This window comes from Staurois parvus, unplaced genomic scaffold (assembly GCF_062004578.1).
Source record: "Staurois parvus isolate SC_StPar_1 unplaced genomic scaffold, SC_StPar_1.0 ptg000279l, whole genome shotgun sequence".
NCBI lineage: Eukaryota > Metazoa > Chordata > Amphibia > Anura > Ranidae > Staurois > Staurois parvus.
The window spans coordinates 1,559,591-1,582,936 of record NW_028318075.1 but is presented as its reverse complement, the minus strand read 5'-3'; the positions used below and the strand labels follow the sequence as shown (position 1 = coordinate 1,582,936).

The following is a 23,346-nucleotide window of genomic DNA, read 5'->3' as shown; positions in this document are numbered from 1 at the left end:
CAATGGCGGCTGCAGGAAGAGGAGGGAATGCCGACAATGTATGGGCCATAGGGGTCTATGGATGACATCACCATTTCCAACCATTGTAGAGCACTCTTTCCTCTCCCCTGCAGCTGCTGCTGACTGACACACAAGATCATGTGACTGAACTGTAGCAGGTTGGAAACAGGTCGGTATAAACATCTTTTCACACAGGTTAGTCTGCATAGGTGTTAGGAGGGAGGAGGAGACATTATAGGACTACATAGGTTTATGCTGGAGTTCTACTTTAAAAGAGAAGTTCAGTAATGCAAAAAAAAAAAAAATCTTAATCACCTAGGTGGATGCAGTATCGGTCCAATGCTACATCTGTCCCCTGCTGCGCCTCTAAGACCAGGAACTGAGCAATCAAAGACGACTGGCTGCTCAGTTCTTGGTCTTCAGTCAGCAGAGAGCCGGTGACTGTCAGTCACCGGCTCTCTGTTCTGCCCCTCCGACATTCACTGGAGAGCTGGGCTATGGATGGGGTGGGAAAGGCTGGCTCAGGCTCTCAGTGGCTTGTTGAGAGGCTGAGTCAGCTGTCAGTCAGGATCTGGGTGGATCCCACCTTTTTAAAGTTGGCATCTCTCCAGAGTCTTGACTGGCTGCGTGACATTAGCCAACAGCGACCTGTAGCCCTCTGTTGGCTGAAAACGGGGTAACAGGAGTTCAGAACGAAGTGTACACCCGTGATCCCCAAGAGAAGTAGGACCAGAAGAGCTTTGGCCCTACTTGTGCTTTTAAGGATGATTTAAAGCTTTCATGAAAGCACTTGGAAGCTTGCTGTACACATTTTACATATGCTGTATCTGTTTTGGGCCTTCTCAAATCTTCTTTTTGTTTTTTTTTGTTTTTTTCTTTTTCTCCCTGCTGAAAATTCAGTGTACACATAATGCAGGATTTTACCATTTTCTAGTTTGGCTCTTCTGGAATGAAGAAAGATAATAAAGAAACCATAACAGAGCAAACATGCTGTGTTCTTTGTAGGAAACACAAGTTGCAACTTTCAATTTTGGTTGTATTTTTTTTTTTTTTATATATATATTTATACAATGCCTGATGACACCATTAGCAGCACCTACACTCTGTCTTGTCACAGGACACTGGCCTGTACTATGATCGTTATCTGAAAGAGGTAATTGATGTGCTGGAGACAGACAACCATTTCCGTGAAAAGCTTCAAACCGCCAACGCAGAAGACATTAAGGTAAGATTGTGTAACAGAGCCAGTCATCTGTACGGTACACTTCCAAGCTGTCCTGGCTTAGCTAATATTTGCAATTCTGTCTGTTGACTTGTTGGTGGAACAAAGTACAGTTTTAATATAGATTGTACGCTCGAAAGAGTAGGGCCCTCTAACCCCTCGTGTGCTGTTTGATGATACTGTTCTGTTTCATGTATTGTCCCCCCTCTATTGTACAGCGCTGAGCAAACCCTTTGGCGCTATATAAACTCGATAAATAAATAAATAAATATAACAGCTGAAGATATCTCTAGACATTGGACTTAATTCCTGCAGTTTGACATACCTTTGCCACTGCTCATCTTTACAATCTGCTGGAACACAGTCCGCTGAAATGAAAAATTGTGATGCAATTATATACTAACTTTTTTTTAAAGGTGCAAGCTCCAAGACTGTCATTCTGATCCTTGCTACCTAGAGAGTCACTGATCTAGAGTAGCTAGTGAAGTCTGAGCTCCTGTACTCCCAAGCTTGTGCCAGGTCACTGAACCACTAGTTGTTGAATCCAGGTTGAGGAAGACAGCCCCAGAGCCTACACCTGGGGTGCTCAACCTTTTGAAAAGCGTGGGCCTCTTGAGTGATTTGCTAACCGGCCACAAGCCGCAATGAAATGAAATGGTTCAGAATGTTAATTTTTTGACATTGAATAGCATAATGAACATTCTATTCCTCCTGCTGCTGAATGCCACCAAGAGGGAGAAGAAGAGAATCACCCTCTATAGCCGCCTGCTTCCTCCGCTCCCAACAACAGCTCGATGCACTCTGGGATGGTGGGTCAGCAAGCCCAGATCACGATCAATCGGTTGCTTACTCTAGGCATGTTCTGCCCTGGTTTGAGGTCGCGGGCCACGGGTTTAGCAGCCCTGACCACTACACCTTTGAAAAAAAAAGCCAGCAGGAGCAGCTCACATATTTTTGCCTTCACAGGGTTACTTTACTTTTTTTTTTACTGCACGGGACATATATACTATATGTCATGGAATTCAAATGAAAAAAATAACTCAAAACTGCAAGAGTTTGTTTTAAATGTTGCCAGCTAGTTTTCCTGTGATCATCAGTGTTTTGGGGAGCTATAGGACTAAACTCTTACTCTTGAGCTGCTGCTGGCCCCTCCCGAGCCCCCCTCGCTATTCCTCCTGGCCCTAGATACCCTCTGTAAGGAATTTCAGGATGAATAGCAGTGGAGCATCAGTGATCTCATGTTTACCAATCTCCTGGTCTGAGAGAATATAGCAACATACAGATCTCAGTTCAGAATTTAGTGTTCTGGCAGTAGCAACCACTTGAAGAAAACCTTCACTCAGTATTTTAATAATTAAAAGTCGGCAGCACTGTCTTCTGATTATTATCACCGCTGGATTGTCGGTGCCACCATCTTGGATTTGGGAGCTGGCTTTGACTTTCTGATGAATCCAGCATGGGATGTGGGACGTATTGATACGGTTGCGAGTGTGAGACAAGATGTCATTCTTGCCTAGGCAAGTATTGGGGAAGTGGGGGCCGGTTCCATAACCAAATTTTCCCCATAAAAATTCTGAAACTTTGTTACAGGCTCGGGGGAGGGAGAGGATGAGCAGTACTTCACTTTTTTTTGAGCGAAGTTTGGCTTTAATATGAAGACTGTCTTAAAACTGCATAGGATGGATACATCAAGGAGGACCACTGATGTCTTCAGAAGAAGAGTCTTTGGTTTGGGAAAATATATAATTTTTGGGGTTGCTTGTAAATGTCTAAGTCCTTTTTGTGCATTTGTTTTGAAAAATGGAAAAAATTGCATAGCAAGGATAAGGTTAAACTACGCAGCTGTTCTATTAAACTACAGTTCATCCAAACTCTGAAGTCCATTAGCTGAAAAGTTGAAGTCAGGCTTGTACTACTTTCACACTGATTTGTAGCAAAAAAACAGCAAAAACACACATGCATTTTTACTGCCTTTGCTGTGCATTTTTTACAGGGCATGTGATTTAAAAACCGCATCAAAAACACAATGTGGATGCATTTTTCATGCCTTTTTGCCACGTTTTCCATTCATTTCAATGAGGAGATGTGTGTTTGGTGCATTTTTTATACCACATCAAACCTACACCAAAAATGCAGCAAGCAGTATTTTAAAAAACACAGCCGACCAGCAACGGATCAGAGTGAAGAGTTCCATAGGAATACATGGTCACATGTTTTTCTTCTGCTTTTTTTTAAAAGCAAGAGAAAAATGGATGAGTGCGAATGCAGCCTTACAATGGGAGTTCCCCACTTGTTATTTCATGGAGTAAAGCAAAGCTGAATAGCTAACCATGTGAAAATAAAATAACCCCCCCCATTTTGGCTTTAAGGAAAACCTGAAATATTAATATGCTGTATGTTGCCATGTTTATCATTCTATTTTTAAATATTTTAATTTTTAGTTCATATAATTTTAAGAGACATTCTGTATAGAAACACTATGAACTCACTTTGATGGCTATATCCACTCCTCTTCTCAGAGTGGGAAACTCAGCAAGGAGCTGGACTTTGTAAGTCATCATGTGAGGACCAGACTGGACGAGCTCAAACGACAGGAAGTCTCAAGGCTACGCATGCTAATCAAAGCCAAGATGGATTCTACCATGGAGGAAAGTAAGTAGAGATATAGGCACATTGTATCCAATGGATACATACCTACTGTGCAAAGCGTTTTTTTTTTGTTTTGTTTTGTTTTTTTTTTGAATAGCAGTACATGTAGAAACAAAAAAAAGTAAACTCTTGGTGTACTCAAAATACCAAATTTTGGTTTCCATTGGCTACTTGCACATGGAACTACCAAAATGTGGGACTGTGGCTCCTTTCCAGTCAAGTACATTGTAAGCAATCGCCTCAACTCTTCCCCATCCCAAAAAAAGGCAAAATCTACTACATAAAAGAAGGCCTATGTGTCAAAACAAATGTGTAATTTACTTAGGATAAAGCATTGTACCCCATAGTCTTGAGTGAGCTAATTCAGTACATATAAGAATTAGACTACCTGAACCATCTCAGATGCCCCAACATTTAACAGATTTGGCTATATTTATATTGTAAAGAGCTGCGCAAACAGTTGGTGCTACAGTCAGGTCCATACATATTGGGACATCGACACAATTCTAACATTTTTGGCTCTATACACCACCACAATGGATTTGAAATGAAAGGAGCAAGATGTGCTTTAACTGCAGACTGTCAGCTTTAATTTGAGGGTATTTACATCCAAATCGGGTGAACAGTGTAGGAATTACAACAGTTTGCATATGTGCCTCCCACTTGTTAAGGGACCAAAAGTAATGGGACAATTGGCTTCTCAGCTGTTCCATGGCCAGATGTGTGTTATTCCCTCATTATCCCAATTACAATGAGCAGATAAAAGGTCCAGAGTTCATTTCAAGTGTGCTATTTGCATTTGGAATCTGTTGCTGTCAACTCTCAAGATGAGATCCAAATAGCTGTCACTATCAGTGAAGCAAGCCATCATTAGGCTGAAAAAACAAAACAAACCCATCAGAGAGATAGCAAAAACATTAGGCGTGGCCAAAACAACTATTTGGAACATTCTTAAAAAGAAGGAACGCACCGGTGAGCTCAGCAACACCGAAAAACCCGGAAGACCACGGAAAACAACTGTGGTGGATGCAGCCTGTGTGGTTAAGCTCTGATAGAAGCTGCCATTCATCAACTCATGTGCTGCAAGTTTAGCTATCCTGCTCCAGACCTAGCACTGCATGTGACACATGAGTCAGGAAATAGCTGCTTCTGCTGGAAGCTAATCACACAAGTGTTTTGCTTCATGACAAATGGTACATGTTGCAGTATTTTATTATGTTTACTTTTAATAATCTGACTGCATTTGTGTTCTATAGATGTTCAGATTGATCACCTTGCTTTATTGAAGCAGTTTGAGCATTTGGACCCCCAGAACCAGCACACATTTGAGGCTCGAGATTTGGAATTACTGATCCAGGCTGTAAGTATGATATAGTATTGGGGTGTTCCCAGATTTCTTTTCGACTCGGTTTGTGTGAATGTTTATATACTACATTGTTTAAATATCAGATTGGGTCTTATGTCAAGGAGCATTATTCCCTGCTATAAAGCAACTGGCAGGAACACAGTTATTCACAGTTCCTAAGCAGCATTACCCACTTCAATAACCGGCACTTTCACTCCTTTCCTGCCTAGGCCAATTTTCAGTTTCATGCAACACTGTTCCCAATTGACATTTTTATCATTTTTTTGAGACAAATAGAGCTTTCTTTTGGTGGTATTTAACCACTGCTGTGTTTTTTTTGTTTTGTTTTTTCCAAGATATTTTGTCTTTTTTCATTTGTTTAGCAAAAAATAATAAAAGTTTTCTTTGTTCTAAAATTTTGCAAATAAGTAATTTTTCTTCACTGATCTGCACTGATGAGGAGGCACTATAGAGGCTGCACTGATGGGTCTGCACTGATGATCAGTGCCCTGATTATCAGTGTAAACACATGTACATGTACTGACAGCCTTACCGGTTATCGGCTGTCCTTTCTCTCACAAACACCGTGAGAAGAGGATTGCCGATAACTGGCAAGTCTGTTTACATGTGATCAGCTGTGATTGGACACAGCTGATCACATTGTAAAGGGTCACTGTGATTGGCCTTTTTCCATGATCTGTGATCAGCTGTGTCCAAAGAACAAAGGGGTTACAGAGCTCAGGAGGCACGGTTCTGGGATGATGTCCATGGACATTCTCCCAAAACTGGAAGACTGTGCTGTAGCCATTTTTCAGCTATAGCGTGGTCTGCAAGTGTTTAAAGGCTGACTGATGCTAGTTTAAAATGCCTACAAACACACATAATACAGATGGCACAGCATTTAGCAATTTCGGTTTTAGCAAGGGAGCTTTTTGTGAACTGCAGGGCAGTTTTCCATATTGGTGGTCTTTTTAGCCCACCTCACCAATATTGGTCTAGTTGCACTAATCCTTGTGACAACAACCCTCACAATGATCTTGACATATTCACAAAAGTTCAGGAGAACCCTGTTTGATTTTGCTTAGGCCACAAAGGATCTTGAAAACTATGATGCTGCTCGACATGAAGAGTTTAAACGCTATGAAATGATGAAGGAACACGAGAGGAGGGAATATCTCAAGTCACTAGATGAAGACAAAAGAAAAATGGAAGAGGCTCACTTTGAAGAGATGAAGAAAAAGCATAGGGAACATCCCAAAGTGAACGTACCTGTAAGTATGCCAGAACATAGATTATTCTTCTTTTATCAGCTTTCCTTGTAAAAACTGCCTTTTGACAGTTAAAGTAAACTTATGTCCTTCAATATAATATGACCAAGCATTACAGATGACGTGTAGGTGCCTTTTTAGACCCTGTGAGTACCTACACTCCTCTTCAAATGGGTTCCTTGGTGTCTGTGAAGCACCCGGGATCCTAGGTCAAGGCTGTATCCAAATTGAGATTAAACTCCACCTGTCAAATGTCTGAGCTTCTACTGTCCAAATGGGTTCTGACCTATGACGGGGCTGAAGGGGTTGGTACTTGGCATCTACTTTGGCCTGGGCTTAGGAATCTGGGTCCTCCAAAGGCTCAAAGGAGCTAATGTGAAGACAAATGCAAGTACTTGTGCCTACGCTTTACTAGTAATGTAAATTTATAAACTTTGGTGGACATGACTTCCACTTCAAAGCTGAACTGTGGGGATAAAAAACAATTACCTTTGCAGTGGGTCTCCCCCCTTCTTTGCGAGGGGTAACTGTTCAATTTGCCCAGGGGATGATGAATAAGGTGATAAACCTACCGTTTCCTTTTCTTTTCTGCTCTTCCCTGTTGTCTAACGCTTTGGAATGTGGGCAAGCTGTTAGCATCCTACATTGCACTAGATGACAACAGAGAGCTGCGACTGGTTAGGTAATGAAGAAAAGAGGCTTCAGAGGACCTGTTCCTTGGAGAGGATGGAGCCTGCGGGAGCAAGGAATAAGGTAAGTCTATAGTATACATCAGCCCCTGGACTGATGAGCAGTTAACCCTTGCAGTTGGGAGGGGTACTCAGTTTTAAAGCACTTTACTCTTAACCAACTCCACAAAATGTATTAAACCAGGGAACAGTGGAGCAAAGGAAATGTAACTTCACTATTGTGACCCCATTTTGAAGTTCCAGTCTAAATTACATCTGTAGTGTGTTCCTTCAAATTCCTGGGGTGTCGCAGATTTCCATATATTATGCTATAATAAATACACCTTTGTAGTATCTCAAGTATCGGTAGCCAGGGGTGCAGATTAGCAGTTATGCCTTTACTGGCTGCATGCTTGTTCCAGTTAAATAACTCACAAAGCACTAAGCCAGAGGCTCAGAATATCTAGTATTCTCAGAAGGTCAGCAGTGGAAGCACAGGTTGTGAATCTCTTAGAACTATATCTACAGTGATTCTTGTCATCTTGCATTATGAAAAATGATAACTTGGAAGAGCTGCATTAAAGGATAAGTTCAATGAGAACAGTATGATCTGGCACTTAACAGGACCTTTCGTAATGCAAACAATATATTAGGGAGTCCTTATAAGGACTTTCTAGGACTTCTAAGTCCTAGAATTCTACAAGATATAAAAAATTTAAAGAGGCACAGGTGGCAGCCATCCACAGAGTGTGGCCAGCTCTGTAGGGAAGACAGTAAGGGAAGAACAGGAGGTGCCAGCTAAGTGCAGGATGTGTATAAGGATGGTTTATTAAAAGCGATTAAAAACACTCACAAGATGGCTAAAACTTGAGACTTATCAGATTGTAGGTCTCTAGCTCGCTCCTTTATCAGGGTCTGCCACTGTCATCTAGGCTGGAAGATGGGACAATTGAGCCGGGACCCCCTGTGTACATTAGGAAGTGCACCCCAAAGGATAAGTTCACCTTTTGTAACATGTTACACCCATATTCAGGGTGTAACATGTTATCAACGGACTGGCCCCTGCTCCTCCGTGCTCCCCGTTGTGACACCTAATGGGTTGATCAGCTTCTCCCCACTAGCTGTCACAATTTAAGAAAGCGGGGTTGTGCCCGCCCAGCCACGTCCATTGACAGTGTTCTGCTGAATGCTGGTGCAATGCTTTAGAGTTCCCAGAAATAATAAATAATGCACATTTTTTACCTGCAAAAACAAAACCTGCATTTCTTATTTTTTGTAAAAAGGTGAACAAATCCTTTTAAATTGCTTGCCACAGTATGAAAGGCAACATTTTTATCTGTAATCTGTATTATTTCCATAACTAGGGGAGCAAGGATCAACTGAAAGAGGTCTGGGAGGAGACCGATGGCCTGGATCCTAATGATTTCAACCCCAAAACTTTCTTCAAATTACATGGTAAGACAGTATTGTTTGGGTTAAATTAATGTGAGCTCTGTGTATAGTAAAAAAGAAAACTTGGACTTTTATAAAAAAAAAAATAATTTATACTTGCACAGATAGGCCTATATAAATTCTAGCACTAGAAGCACAGTGGCTAATTGGTTAAATAATCATTTCTTTACTCTTCTACAAGTTGCCTTTTCCTTAAGTTTTCAAAATTGCGGTATAGTGGTTGTAGCCATGTCTGTGAACAACACAGTTGGGTACTGTCCATGATACTTTTTTAATTTGCACGAAGTGCAGACGATCTTCTGTGTTTACTTTTTGTTGTTCAATATCAAATGCACATGTTTTTGCAGGAAAAAAAAGTGCATTTATCTATGTTCCTTCATAGCAGCCTGCAAAGCATTGCACCCGCCATTGCACACTGTCCACTGGGGGGGGGTTGCTTAGCACATGTTACACCGTAAATATGGATTTACCTTGTTGTTAAAGCTGGAGTTGGCCTTTAACCCCTTCCCATCTGCCCCAGTGTTCATTTAAAAGGTTTTAGAATGCTCAGGGGCTGGAAGGGCTGGTGATCATGTGACCACTGTGATTGGCTGTTTGCAATAGTTGCCTAATCGGGAGGCGGTCCCACGGAATACTAATTCTCAGAGGGGACCAAGAGCTGTCTTTTTACAAGTGCACTCTCAGCACAGAAACATTGGCCAACAAGTGAAGCATATGCTTGGCATGTGAGCATTAAAGCCTACCCCTTTGCCACTGCACATATGTTACATGGGCGGCAACAGGTTAGAGTGACACAATTCTGGTTTTAAAAAAAATTCTCTTCAAATCTGACATTCCAGCTTGGTCACCTTATACAGGGTCAATCCACTAAACCAAAGTCACTAGGTTTGTGTAGATTTCCTCTGGCAGCAAGGTTGTTACACTCAAGTTTCCAGTTCTGCCAGGCTTCAGATGTCATTACGTCTTGCTCTCCCTGCTGGATAGGATTGCAAATGGTAGGAGCTGGAGTCCTTATAAGAAACCAATATGTAATTCAATCTGTTAATTTCTAGTATTAAAAAAAAAAATAAAGTGACACTAAGTTATGTTAAAAAAAAATCTATTCAAGTATGTATTAACTTAACGACTTCCAGTCCGGACACTTTTACCCCCTTCCTGTCCAGGCCAATTTTCAGCTTTCAGCACTATCACACTTTAAATGACAATTACGCGGTCATGCAACACTGTACCCATATGAATTTTTTAGCAATTTTTTTGACAGATAAAGCTTTATTTTGGTGTTATTTATTCACCACTGGGTTTTTAATTTTTTTTGCTATGTAAATTAAAAAGTGCAAAAATTTAAAAAAAAAAGTTTCTTATAAAATTTTGAAAATAAATAGCATTTCATCAAAATCTTGGCCAAAATGTATTCCGTCATCTTTTTAGTAAAAAAAAACAAAAAAAAACAAATTTAGTTTATAACCAAAAATTATAATTTTTAAACTTTTTTTTTTTTTTATATATATATTTTTTTTTTTTACATACTGTCACCCTAGCACGGGTGTCAGCAACCCGCGGCTCCGGAGCCGCATGCGGCTCTTTTTCACCTTTCCTGCGGCTCCGGAGCACACTGCCCACCAGGTGACAGGCAATAGGGTCGGCAAGCCGCGGCTCTTTTAATGCAGCTCTTCTGTGTGCCGGGCGCCCGCTGGCAAACATTGGCTCTCAGGATGTAGGCGGGGCAGCGTGACAAACTCCTCTCCTCTCACAGTCCGCCCTGAAGACCAGAACGGCGCGGGAACACAGCGAGAGGAACGCGCGGAGCAAAGGTAAGTGAATTGACACAATATGGGGAATGAATTACTATATGGGGGATGAATTACTATATGAGGGATGAATTACTATATGGGGAATGAATTACTATATGGGGGATGAATTACTATAGGGGGGATGAATTACTATAGGGGGGATGAATTACTATAGGGGGGATGAATTACTATATGGGGGATGAATTACTATAGGGGGGATGAATTACTATATGGGGGATGAATTACTATAGGGGGGATGAATTACTATATGGGGGATGAATTACTATATGGGGGATGAATTACTATAGGGGGGATGAATTACTATAGGGGGGATGAATTACTATAGGGGGGATGAATTACTATAGGGGGGATGAATTACTATATGGGGGATGAATTACTATATGGGGGATGTATTTTCAGTTTTAAAAATGTTTCTCTCAAAATAAATTTCAATCGTGGTTTTGGCGAGATTTGGCTCAGTTGAAAAAAAAGGTTGCCCACCACTGTCCTAAGGCTATGATTGTGATTATGACGATACACTGTGGCCCTGATTAACCCTTTGCTTACTGGGCCCTTAAACCCCCTTCATGACCAGAGCGCTTTTTGCAATATATGCAGTGTCGGATTTGTTTTAAATGTTGCAATGGTTTTGCGGCTCCCAGTCTTTTTTTCCCTCTCGGAAACGGGTCCAAGTGGCTCTTTATGTCTTAAAGGTTGCAGACCCCTGCCCTAGCAGTACAGTGTCACCATGGTGACACTGTACTACTTGTGGGGGGTGATGATTTTTTTTTTTTTACTTTTTACACTGATTGCTTTTACACCCATAAAGGCTGTAAAAGCAATAATTTCTCCTTCTCTCTAGCTGCATTCCTGCAGCCATTGAGAAATACTGTGTGAGCTGTGATGATTGGTCACAGCTTGTCACATGGTACAAGGCTGTTGTGAATAGCCTTATACCATGTGACCTCTGTGATCATTCACAGATTTCACACGTAGTAAGCAATGATGTCACAAGTGACATCTTGCTTACTGCTCTGCATGTGATCACTGATTGGCCAACGAGTGATCACATGATCGGGACCTCGCACAGAGGTCCCGTCTGACGATCGGTGTTCCACTGTGTCCGGATCGCGGTGCTGCGCGCTCCCAGGGAGCACGCACCGCTAGAAAATGCGGGTGCCGTTTATGAACGGCAACTTGCCCCTGGAGTGCCACCGTCCTGCTGTTTTATAAACAGCAGGTAGATGGCAAGTGGTTAAAGTGCATTCTATTGTTCTCAGCTTCCTCCAAATCTCCAAATGTATTTATTTTTGCTGATGTGATCTGACTTCCTTTTAGAGCAGTGGTCTCCAGACTACTGCCTGCAGGCTGAATGTGGCTTTTTGATTGCTTTATTTGACCCGTGCAGCACCATTCTATCTACTGACACCAATGATGGGGCACTATTCCTTCCACTGACACAAGTGTTTGGGCACCATTGCTCCCACAGACAACATCAATGGGGCACTATTCCTCCACTAAATTCCAACAATGGGGCCCCATTCCTCCCACTAATACCAACAGTGGGGCACTATTTATCGCACTAACACCGGGGCATTTTCTAATCCCACCAGCTACAGTCTGGCCACCCTACGACCTGAAGGACTGTTAACTGGCTGTTCGCTTAGAAATTTGGAAACCCTTGTTTTAGAGGATGGCTACATTCATTCTCCGTTGCCCCACTGTATGTAGGAACGTAGCCACCCTCTCTTGTTTGCTGCTGAGATGTACCTGGGACTATGGACCATGGACATTGGGATGTGTGCTCTACATAGAGCAGTGCACATGACCACAATGAACATAAACTGCTAGTTCCAAACAAATAGAAGTGAGGAGGAAAAAACACAGAAGAGACCCATTTCTCAATGGTTTCAAATAGTTTACAGCACCAATAAGTAGTGGAAGTGTATGGGTTATTTTTGAAAAATAAGGATGTTGTTTAGTGTCACTTTAAATTTTTTTTTAAAAAACTAGCTGTTTGCCTTCAAAGTGCGCCCTCCTGTTTTGCTCACTTGTCGTAACACTGGGAAGGCTGCAAGTCTAGCTGTTTTAAAGTGGAATTATACTGACCTTCATCCCAGCAGTGACGTGTTCTGGAGCTCCCTGATGGCCACATACATCTTTGGCTGGCCGTCTTTCAGTTTCTGATTTTGGTTTGCCAGGCCGAAAAGACATCACTTCAGCTTTCATTCATCTCGGCAGATGCCAAAATTGTAAACTGAGCTGCTCATGACTGTGGTCATGACATTAAATTGTAGGCTTTTCAGGGCGGGGACTGCAGGTACTATTCTGACAAACTTTAGAGTTTGTTGGCACTTAATGAATTAAAGGTGCATTAAACACAAAAGCAAAAATTGAAAATATTAGTTTATTGATCTTTAAATGCAGTAACTGCATTTGTTTTATTTCCTTTCGTTTACTTTTGCCTGCTGTTCTGGCCAGTAACACACTTCCTGCTTAAGTTGTCTCCACTCTACTGGAAAAGCAACAGAGACACCTTTTGGACAGCAGCATTGTCAGTCTGGAGACAGGGTAGTGTTAGATGAGTGAGTAGATTTAGATGAACTTGATAAACAAGTTTAAAGCCAAACTCCAGCTAACACATTTTTTTAAGAAGCAACCGTGTTTTGTTTTGTTTTCCTTTTAGGATAACGATTTTACATAAATGAATAAAAGCTGACCATTGAAAACACTCCTGTCAGTGTTTAAATCGTTTGTCTCAACTTTCTCACTGCCACTTTTGCTGGGCAGCTTAAAAGTTAAAAAATAACAGGCTTACTGGCAGGATCACCAGGTAGAAAAGAAAAAAAGACAAAAAAAAAAGAAAACTAATGCAGCCATCACATCTAACAATTGGTAAGACATAGCTGGTATCAATCATTGCTCTGTATGTTTCTTTGATAGATGCTAATGAAGATGGCGTTCTGGATGAACAAGAACTAGAGGCCCTCTTTACAAAGGAGGTACATTCAGCTCTGTGCTTATATCAACATGGAAATGCAGATGTCCCTATAAAACTAGTTCTCATATTGATATGTGACTTTAATAAGAGATCTGTACACATACCTGACTTTTTTTATGTAGCAAAAAAGTGCAATTGTTAAGTCTTTGCCTCCAAAACATTGCTTTGTACTACCATTTCTTGGTACTACAAAGAAAGCTAGGTAGATTGTCTCATTTCTTAATTATTCCTTAGGACTGATTCTGCTTTATTGACAAAATATGATGATTACTGATTGAATATCTACGAGGAGTTTAGCCCATACAGCATAATATCCTAGTGTCTTTGGGCACAAGGGAGACACAAGTGCAGCATAAAGTCCACTGCCAGCAACGTGTCAAAATCAATAGCAGAATGGATACACGACTGGACGTTGTTCTGAGTGATACTTGCGTTTGATTTGGAAAAACCGCTGGCAGGGGCTTTTTGCTGCACCTGTGTCTTACTTGCATCCAAAAATAGAGATGGTACGATGTACAAGGCAAATTGCCCATGTTCATTGAGCTTTAAAAAATGTATTTTTTTTTTTTTTAATGAAACCATCCTTATTTTGTTTTGAACGATGATATAGTTAATTTATTGTTGATATTGTATATGATTTCAAAACTAATTAAAGCAATTATCTTAAGCGTACAGTACAGGACATAGGTTTGATATTTCTAGACCTTGGGTTATGGGCTGGTCCCTTTAGGTAATTGAATGCTGACAAAGATTTTGAAGACACACCCCCTGGGCATCCTGTATAACCCTATCCTCAGTTTTTTAGTTTTTTTTACTGGTGTCCTAAGGTGATGGACTCCTTCTCTTTTAGAGAGAAATCACTTTTAAAGTAGTTGTAAAGTCTCAGTAATACACTCCTATTTCCTCTCTATAGGACCATAGTAATTGTAGTGTGTGTTGTTTTTTTTTTTTTTCCTAAATAACATTTCTTAGTACCAGCAGCTCTGCATGGTCACATGATCTTCTCTCCTCTCATTTCCAAGCACAGTGAGTCCAGCAGACAATGGAATGACAGGGACAGGCAGGGAGGAAGAGAGGGAGATGCAAACATGCTGTAGGGAGAGCAGGGTGACTGAATGACCTAAACTGACCATGCTATTGAATCAGCAGTCATGATTAGTGTGGTGTTTATAGACCGGAACTGACAGAATCCGGTATTTTACAACATGGAAAGGACTACATAACTGCAAGCTCACTATGCAGTCTATCTTGCCTTAAAGGATAAGTTCACCTTTCATAACATGTTACACCCATATTCAGGGTGTAACATGTTATGAATGCATCGGTCCCCCTCCGCCTGCCTGGGTGCATCATTCATTCATGGTGTTCCTGCGTTTAAAGATGGCTCAATTGTGTAAGCAGGTGCTGCAGCAACCATCAGCTGGAACCGAGCCAGAAGAATGTCACCAGCAAACCATGGATCTCCAGTGTGGGTCCAAAGCTTTATTAAGCAACCACATAGTTACAGCAAGAGCAACATTTCGGAGCCTCACAGGACTCCATCAGGCATGTGATGAGTTTGATCCCGATATGCTTGCTGTAGAAGAGTTAGCCATGAAGGGGAATGTAGAGGATTCGGAAGTGGTGTTAGAAGAAGCTGCAGAAGATTTCTCACCCCCATGCTCCTAAACACCTGATGTTACTGCTTCCTACAATATGCTTGATGATGTCGATATGCACACTTCTGTTATGTGCAAAAGTTTTTACAGTGTCACACTTGTTTCTCCTCTATCTCGCAATGCCCCTTTTGTGTACTAAGAGACCTGTTAAGTCTAAGAAGACTTTTCCCCATTCATGAACAGATAAAATGAGCAATCTATGAAGACTGGGAATCCAGAAAAGATTTTCACCCCTACAAAAAAGTGTTTTGCCCTGACAGTAGATCCTGCTGTTTCAGTCTGTATTTATTGAAGATTTTCCTTCCTTCAAAGATTCTGCTAACAGAATGTTTGAGACATTCTTAAAGGCTATCTTACTTTTGCAGGCCTAGCTCTGCAACCAGCTATTGCTGCAATTTCTATTTGTCCAACTGCAGCTAATTGGACTAGGACAATGATCAACCAACATGATACTGTATTCCTGGACTGTACTTTGACTGAACAATTACAGCAGTTACCTTATGCTTTGCTCTTCTGTGTGAATGCCCTAGAACAAGTCATGACACAAATCTCCAGAATGGCTATTTCTGTTCACATGCTCAGAATCTTATGGCTCAAAGCTTGGTCGGCTGAACCTGCAGTACAAGATGTCTCACACATATATGCTCTTTTAAGGCAGACGTCTGCCTGCTTCTCAATTAAATGGATGCCCTCACTCCTTAGAGAGGGGGGGGCATCTGTTACAGTTTGCCTCTCTCTGGGTCAGACATCCCAGACCTGTAGTTTCAGGTGTACACAAGTTCAAAACTCTACGCCAACACTTTCTTCTTTCAAACCAATCTATATTTACCCAAGTTTAGTCAGATTTGCAGAACACTCTGAACCATGTATTATCCCAGGGAGTAGTTGTTACAGTACTTCTGGAGGACAAGTTCAAAGGGTTCTATTCACACTTCTTAAGGGTACCAAAACTCATCAGGGGTATTTGTCCTATCCTGAAACTAAATTCTTTAAACAAGTACCTTCAAATGCTGAAGTTTCAAAAAGAATCAGCAAGGTAAGTAATTGTCTCTCTGAGACAAGGGGATGACCTTGCATCTTTAGATATGCCATTACCCACCTCATCTTCAAATAAATCCCTGATCACCCCCCCCCCCCCCCAGAGTAGTATAATGCTACTATGGTAACATTGAACTATGATGAAAGTATTTATAAAAAAAGAATAGTAACAAAGAAAAATGTTTAAAAAAAATTGAGAGACATTTTAAAAAAAAACATTTACTATTCTTTTTTTAAATACTTCCATCATAGTACTACTAACGTAGTACTACTTGCCGCCCGCCCCCCCAACAACGTGTGGGTGAGCGGCGGCTCTGGGCAAAGCAACATAATCTTATGTCTCTTTCTATTTCCGGGTGTGCATGTCCCCCCGCTGCCCCCTATGCCATCCAGGGAGAGAAGAACGAACACAGCCCCGAGTAAAAGAATTGCACTTTACACACACACACGTTAGATTAGCACATTTAACTCTTTGATTGCCCCTATTAACACTTTGATCACCCAGCTAGTGCCATTAGTATAGTGTCAGTATATAGAATGTTTCACTGATCACTGCATTACTGCCACTAGCGACATGTCTCTGCTGTTACTTATATGCCCGACATGGACCAGCAGCATTGCGGAACTTTGATATGGTTATTATATCATAGCAGTTTTTTTTTTTTTTTTCCAGCTGGTGGTCAGCTTTCATGTAAAAAGAATCCTAGCTGCTAATTGGATCGCTTTTACAAGCAGCGGGAAGGGAACCACCACCTACCCCCCCCCATCCGCAACCTTCCAAGGTTTTGTTGAGCTCTCCTATCCCATCGGGGAACCCAAAAATGCAGCCGGCAGTTCCACTGGCTGACAATAGAGCTGATCGGAGACTGGAGTGCCTCCAGTCATCTCTATGGTCTAAGAGACCAGAAGCTACAAGCATTTCATCATTTCCATTTCGCCAGATATAAAACTGGGAAAAGCATCTGATTAATCACACCGATATTGGTGTGATCAGATGCTTTAAGGGCAGAGGAGAGATCTAGAGTCTAATAGACCCCAGATTTCTCAGTACCTGTCCCTGCCTATTGCTATCCCAGGGGATATTATCATTCCCTGTGATAATAAGTGATTGAAAAAAAAAAATTAAAGGGACAGTATAATAATAAAAAAAAAAAAAGCAGCAAAGCAAATAATGAAAAAATTAATCTCCACTCCCATCCCTGTGCTCAAACGCAAAGGCAATCGGCGGTCCTGTGACGGTATGTAAACGGAGATTGCACCATACGTGTGAGGTATCACCGTGGACATCAAATCGGTATTTCTAGCAGCACTAGACAGCCTTTGTAAATCTAAAGTCATGACCTGTAAAGGCTTTTAAAGCACCACCTATGGATATTAAACATTTCTGTCATTTGGGGGAGGACGTGCTTCTACTATCCTGGCATTTCAGGGCCAACATTAGAAGGACCAGGACATTACTGAGCTTCTGGACAGTGAGGTGCAACCTGGCGTCATTGGATGGACCAAAACATGATATCCCAGAGGTGTTCTATTGGATTTATGTCAGGCAAGCGTGGGGGCCATTCAGTGGTATCAATTCCTTCATCCTCCAGGAACTGCCTGCATATTTTCACCACATGAGGCCGGGCATTATGCACCAAAAGGAACTCAGGACCCATTGCACCAGCGTAGGGTCTGACAGTGGGTCTAAGAATTTCATCTCGATACCTAATGGCAGTCAGGGTGCCATTGTCTAGCCTGTAGAGGTCTGTGTGTCCCTCCCGAGACCATCACTGACCCAACACCAAAATGGTCATGCTGAACGATGTCACAGGCATCATAATGTTCTCCACGGCTTCTCCAGACCCTTTCACGTCTGTCACATGTGCTCAGGATAAACCTGCTCTCACAGGGTGCCAGTGGCGAACCTGCCAATTCTAGTGTTCAATGGCAAATGCCAATCGAGCTCTGTGGTGCCGGGCAGTGAGCACAGGGCCCTCTAGAGGATGTCGGGCCCTCAGGCCACTCTCGTGGAGTCTGTTTCTGATTGTTTGGTCAGACATTCACACCAGTGGCCTGCTGGAAGTCATTTTGTAGGGTTCTGGCAGTGCTTATCCTGTTCCTCTTTGCACAAAAGAGCATATACCGGTCCTGCTGATGGGTTAAAGTCCTTCTATGGCCCTGTCCAGCTCTCCTAGAGTAACTGCCTGTCTCCTGGAATCTCCTCCATGCTCTTGAGACTGTGCTGGGAGACACAGCAAACCTTCTGGCAATGGCACGTATTGATGTGCCATCCTGGAGGAGCTGGACTGCCTGTACAACCTCTGGAGGGTCCAGGTATCGCCTCATGCTACCAGTAGCGACACTGACCCTAGCCAAATGCAAAACTAATGAAAAACAGTCAGAAAAGATGAGTAAGAAAACCAGTGTCAGTGGTCTCCACCTGTAGAACCATTCCTGTTTTTGGGGGGTCGTCTCATTGTTGCCCACCTAGTGCACCTGTTGTTAATTTCATTAACACCAAAGCAGCTGAAACTGAGTAACAACCCCCTCTGCTACTTAACTGATCAGATCAATATCCCAGGAGTTTAATTGACTTGATGCTATACTCCTGATTAAAAGCTTTCACACAATCCAATTATTAAAAAATGTCTGTTGTGGTTTTTTTTTTTTTTCAAAATTTTCAGTCTTTTTTTCGTTTATATCACAAAAAATAAAAAAATCCATTGGTGATCAAATACCAGCAAGAGAGCTCCATTTTTCGTTTTGGTTACAGCATTGCATGACCGCGCAATTACCAGTTGAAATAGCGCAGTGCCGAATAGCAAAAATGGCCTGGTCAGTGAGGGGGGTAAATGTTCCAGAGGGCAAGTGGTTAATTCTGCAGTTCAGAGGATGTTTCTGAGCCAGTGAATGTGTAAAGACCTAAAAAAATTTAATAACCTCGTATCCCACTTTTTTTTTTTTTTCTTTTTTTTACCCATATGGCACAATTTGTACCTACCAAAGATCTGCACTTACTGCTGTCCGTTAGCATGCGGTATGCAGGTTTTCTTTTTGGGCACTTTCAAAGCCTGAAACATTTTTTTTGCAACAATAACCAATTCTTTTTGCACTGCAAAAATGAACTATTTGGATGCTGTGCCAATACAGGAAACTTTAAACATTGTGCAGAGTATAATGTATAGTTATGTATGTATAGTAATGCTCTTATTGTAATACGTCCTGCAAAGCTCCAGGATGAAATCACTTGTATGGTGTACTTTGTTTCCCATTTATATAGCTGGAGAAGGTCTATGATCCAAAGAATGAAGAGGATGACATGGTGGAGATGGAAGAGGAGAGGCTACGCATGCGAGAGCATGTCATGAAAAATGTAAACACCTTTCCTGGTATTTTAAGGCTAGCTAAATCATAAATAGATATTTCAGTTTAACCACTTGCTGCCCCATCACAGTAAATATACTATGACAGGGCAGCAGCTTCAGCGTCCGCAATGTAAATAAACGTTGCAAGCCTTCTTCTGGGGTGCACGTGCCCATGGCTGACCCGTGCTGTGGTTGAACACAGCGGGATTTTGTCAGCAGGTCCTGGCCAATGATTTATGGCTAAGACTTGCTGATTGGCTGTGTCAAATCTTAGCAAAGAGCCATATGTTTACAAACAACATCGAGCTCTGTAAACAGAACAGCTATCTGGCTGTTTCTTCTCCCTGCAAAGCAGGGAGAAAAAAAACAGCCACATCTCTTAGTAAAAGCAGCACTTATCACACATATTAGGCTTGTTGGGCACACAGTTAACGCTTTGATTTCCCCTTGATGTTAACCCCTTCCCATCCAGTGTGATTAGTATAGTGATCGTGTACAGTATTAGCATTGATCACATTATTAGTGTGACTATTGATGTTAGTATACCTCCTAGTCAGCATCAGCTAGCACCAGACTGTTCTCCACATTATCACAATCCCACTATAAGTTGCTGATCACCACCTCCATTACCAGTATAGCATAATAGCTGCATAAATTCTAGTGTGTGTATATATATATATATATATATATATATACAGTCATGGCCGAAATTGTTGGCACCCTTGATATTTCTCCAGGAAATCATGTATTTCTCACGAAACGTATTGCATTAACACATGTTTTGCTATACACATGTTTATTCCCTTTGTGTGTATTGGGACAAAACAAAAAAAGGGAGGAAAGAAAGCAAATTCGACATAATGTCACACAAACCTCCAAAAATGGGCTGGACAAAAGTATTGGCACCCTTTCACAACTGCGGATAAATAAGAATGTTACAAGCATGTGATGCTCCTGTAAACTCACCTGGGGCAAGTAACAGGTGTGGGCAATATAGAAATCACACCTGAAAGCAGATAAAAAGGAGAGACGTTCACTTAACCTTTGCATTGTGTGTCTGTCTGTGCCACACTAAGCATGGACAACAGAAAGAGGAGACGAGAACTGTCTGAGGACCTGAGAACCAAAATTGTGGCAAAATATCAACAATCTCAAGGTTACAAGTCCATCTCCAGAGAACTAGATTTGCCTTTGTCCACAGTGCGCAACATTATCAAGAAGTTTGCAACCCATGGCACTGTAGCTAATCTCCCTGGTCGTGGACGGATGAGGAAAATTGATGAAAGATTGCAACGCAGAATAGTCCGGATGGTGGATAAGCAGCCCCAAACATGTTCCAAAGACATTCAAGCTGTCCTGCAGGCTCAGGGAGCATCAGTGTCAGCGCGAACTATCCGTCGACATTTAAATGAAATGAAACGCTATGGCAGGAGACCCAGGAGGACCCCACTGCTGACACAGAGACATAAAAAAGCAAGACTACAGTTTGCCAAAATGTACTTGAGTAAGCCAAAAGCCTTCTGGGAAAACGTCTTGTGGACAGATGAGACCAAGATAGAGCTTTTCGGTAAAGCACATCATTCTACTGTTTACCGAAAACGGAATGAGGCCTACAAAGAACAAAACACAGTACCTACGGTAAAATATGGTGGAGGTTCAATGATGTTTTGGGGTTGTTTTGCTGCCTCTGGCACTGGGTGCCTTGACTGTGTGCAAGGCATCATGAAATCTGAGGATTACCAAAGGATTTTGGGTCGCACTGTAGGGCCCAGTGTCAGAAAGCTGGGTTTGCGTCCAAGATCCTGGGTCTTCCAGCAGGACAATGACCCCAAACATACGTCAAAAAGCACTCAGAAATGGATGGCAAAGAAGCGCTGGAGAGTTCTGAAGTGGCCAGCAATGAGCCCAGATCTAAATCCCATTGAACACCTGTGGAGAGATCTTAAAATTGCTGTTGGGAAAAGGTGTCCTTCCAATAAGAGAGACCTGGAGCTGTTTGCAAAGGAAGAGTGGTCCAAAATTCCGGGTGAGAGGTGTCAGAAGCTTATTGATGGTTATAGGAAGCGACTGATTTCAGTTATGTTTTCCAAAGGGTGTGCAACCAAATATTAAGTTAAGGGTGCCAATACTTTTGTCCAGCCCATTTTTGGGGTTTTGTGTGACATTATGTCATATTTGCTTTTCTGCCTCTGTTTTATATTTGTTCCAATACATACAAAGGGAATAAACATGTGTATAGCAAAACATGTGTTAATGCAATACCTTTTTTGTGTGAAATACTTGATTTTCAGGAAAAATATCAAGGGTGCCAACAATTTCGGCCATGACTGTATATATATATACACACCATAGTTTTGTAGACTATATAACTTTAGCACAAACCAAATAATATACACTTATTGGAATTTTTTTTTTAACTAAAGACATGTAGCAGAATACATTTTTTATTGGATATGTTTTATAACAGAAAGTAGAAACTATTGATTGTATGCCCCTTGAGGGTTAGGGACTGATGTGAATGTACAATTTATATGTAAAGCGCTGTGTCAATTGACGGCGCTATATAAGTACCTGTAATAATAATAAGCATGAGTAAAATGACAGGTTATCAATGTCTTTCTTCAGGTGGATACAAATCAAGATCGCCTAGTAACACTGGAAGAGTTCCTGAAATCCACAGAGAGTAAAGACTTCAATAACCCCCCTGATGGCTGGCAGGTAAGAAATTGTACAATATGGAAAGGAAAGTCCATTGAACCACATATATAGAACCATGAGGCCATCCTGTATGTTCTATACCAGTACATAAATAAACCGCCATGCTCTATGCACATATAAATGCAATAGACAGCAGGACTTAGAGGTAACAGAGCTGTAAACTAATATTCCTTACAAATTGACATGGATTGTTTGAAACCAACATCACATTACAGAGGCAGACTGTATTTTCTCTTCTGGAATGCTACGACGTAATTGATTCCTGGTGACATTTCATAAACGAGGATTTTAAAAATAGCTGTCACTATTGAGACAAGTGTGTACATGAAAATATAGAATGCTGACCGCAATACGTATATAAACGTTGTGGTTTACCTGGGTTATGGCTGACGAAATCAGCCATAACCACAGTACCTTTTTTATCAGTGAAAAGCCAGCTTTCTTCACATGAAAATGGTCTTAGAGGCTCTTGAGTAGTTGGATCACTTTCCGTAGCGGCAGAAGGGGATGTACCCCCACCCCTTCCCACTGCTCACCAGTGTTTATTGGGCTTACCGTCAACACTGGACTGCCCGAGAAACGATCCGATGGTGCTGCCTCCTCAAGATGGCAGCGATGAAAGAGTCTGTGGTCTTTGATCACCTCTATCATGATGGAGGACTGCAGCGACATCAAGACACCACATCCAGTTGTCAACAGATGTAAACATTCTTTTCTTTTGCTTTTAAAAAAAAAATGTTAAAACAACAAAAAAAGTATCTTTTGCTTTTAAAGGTAAAGAAGAGGTTTGGGGTCTTTTTGACCTGTCATGTATATTTCTATTATAAGGGATGTTTACATTCCTTGTAATAGGAATAAAAGTGGTAAAAAAAAAAAATAAAAATTAAAATGTCCCCATCCCACCATGTTTGCACGCAGAGGTGAATGTGTATGCAAATCACACATACATATAAATGGTGGGGTATCACCGTGAACGTTAACGTGAGCGCAATAATTCTACTGCTAGACCTCCTCTTTCAACATTTTTACAGGTTACCTGTTAACCCTTGAGGACCAAGGGACGTATTTGTTGTACATGTTTTTAATTGCGTGTATCGTCTGATTAAGAACTTAAAACTTTTTTTTTTTTTTTTTTTGGTTTGAGTCAAAATATTAGTTCTTATCAACAAACAACAAATGGATCTAGCTTT

The 23,346-nt window shown here is 41.4% G+C and overlaps 1 protein-coding gene across 1 annotated transcript in view; it reads left to right on the top strand.

The window, feature by feature from the left end:
* The window catches only part of NUCB1 (nucleobindin 1), a 51,185-nt gene that overhangs the window by 20,967 nt on the left and 6,872 nt on the right, over window positions 1-23,346 (top strand). The window contains exons 3-10 of the mRNA XM_089681817.1: window positions 1,118-1,225; window positions 3,742-3,874; window positions 5,128-5,231; window positions 6,302-6,487; window positions 8,517-8,607; window positions 13,338-13,396; window positions 19,354-19,446; window positions 22,064-22,156. Coding sequence (XP_089537943.1) covers window positions 1,118-1,225; window positions 3,742-3,874; window positions 5,128-5,231; window positions 6,302-6,487; window positions 8,517-8,607; window positions 13,338-13,396; window positions 19,354-19,446; window positions 22,064-22,156 — 867 coding nt within the window. The remainder of the gene's footprint in view (window positions 1-1,117; window positions 1,226-3,741; window positions 3,875-5,127; window positions 5,232-6,301; window positions 6,488-8,516; window positions 8,608-13,337; window positions 13,397-19,353; window positions 19,447-22,063; window positions 22,157-23,346) is intronic.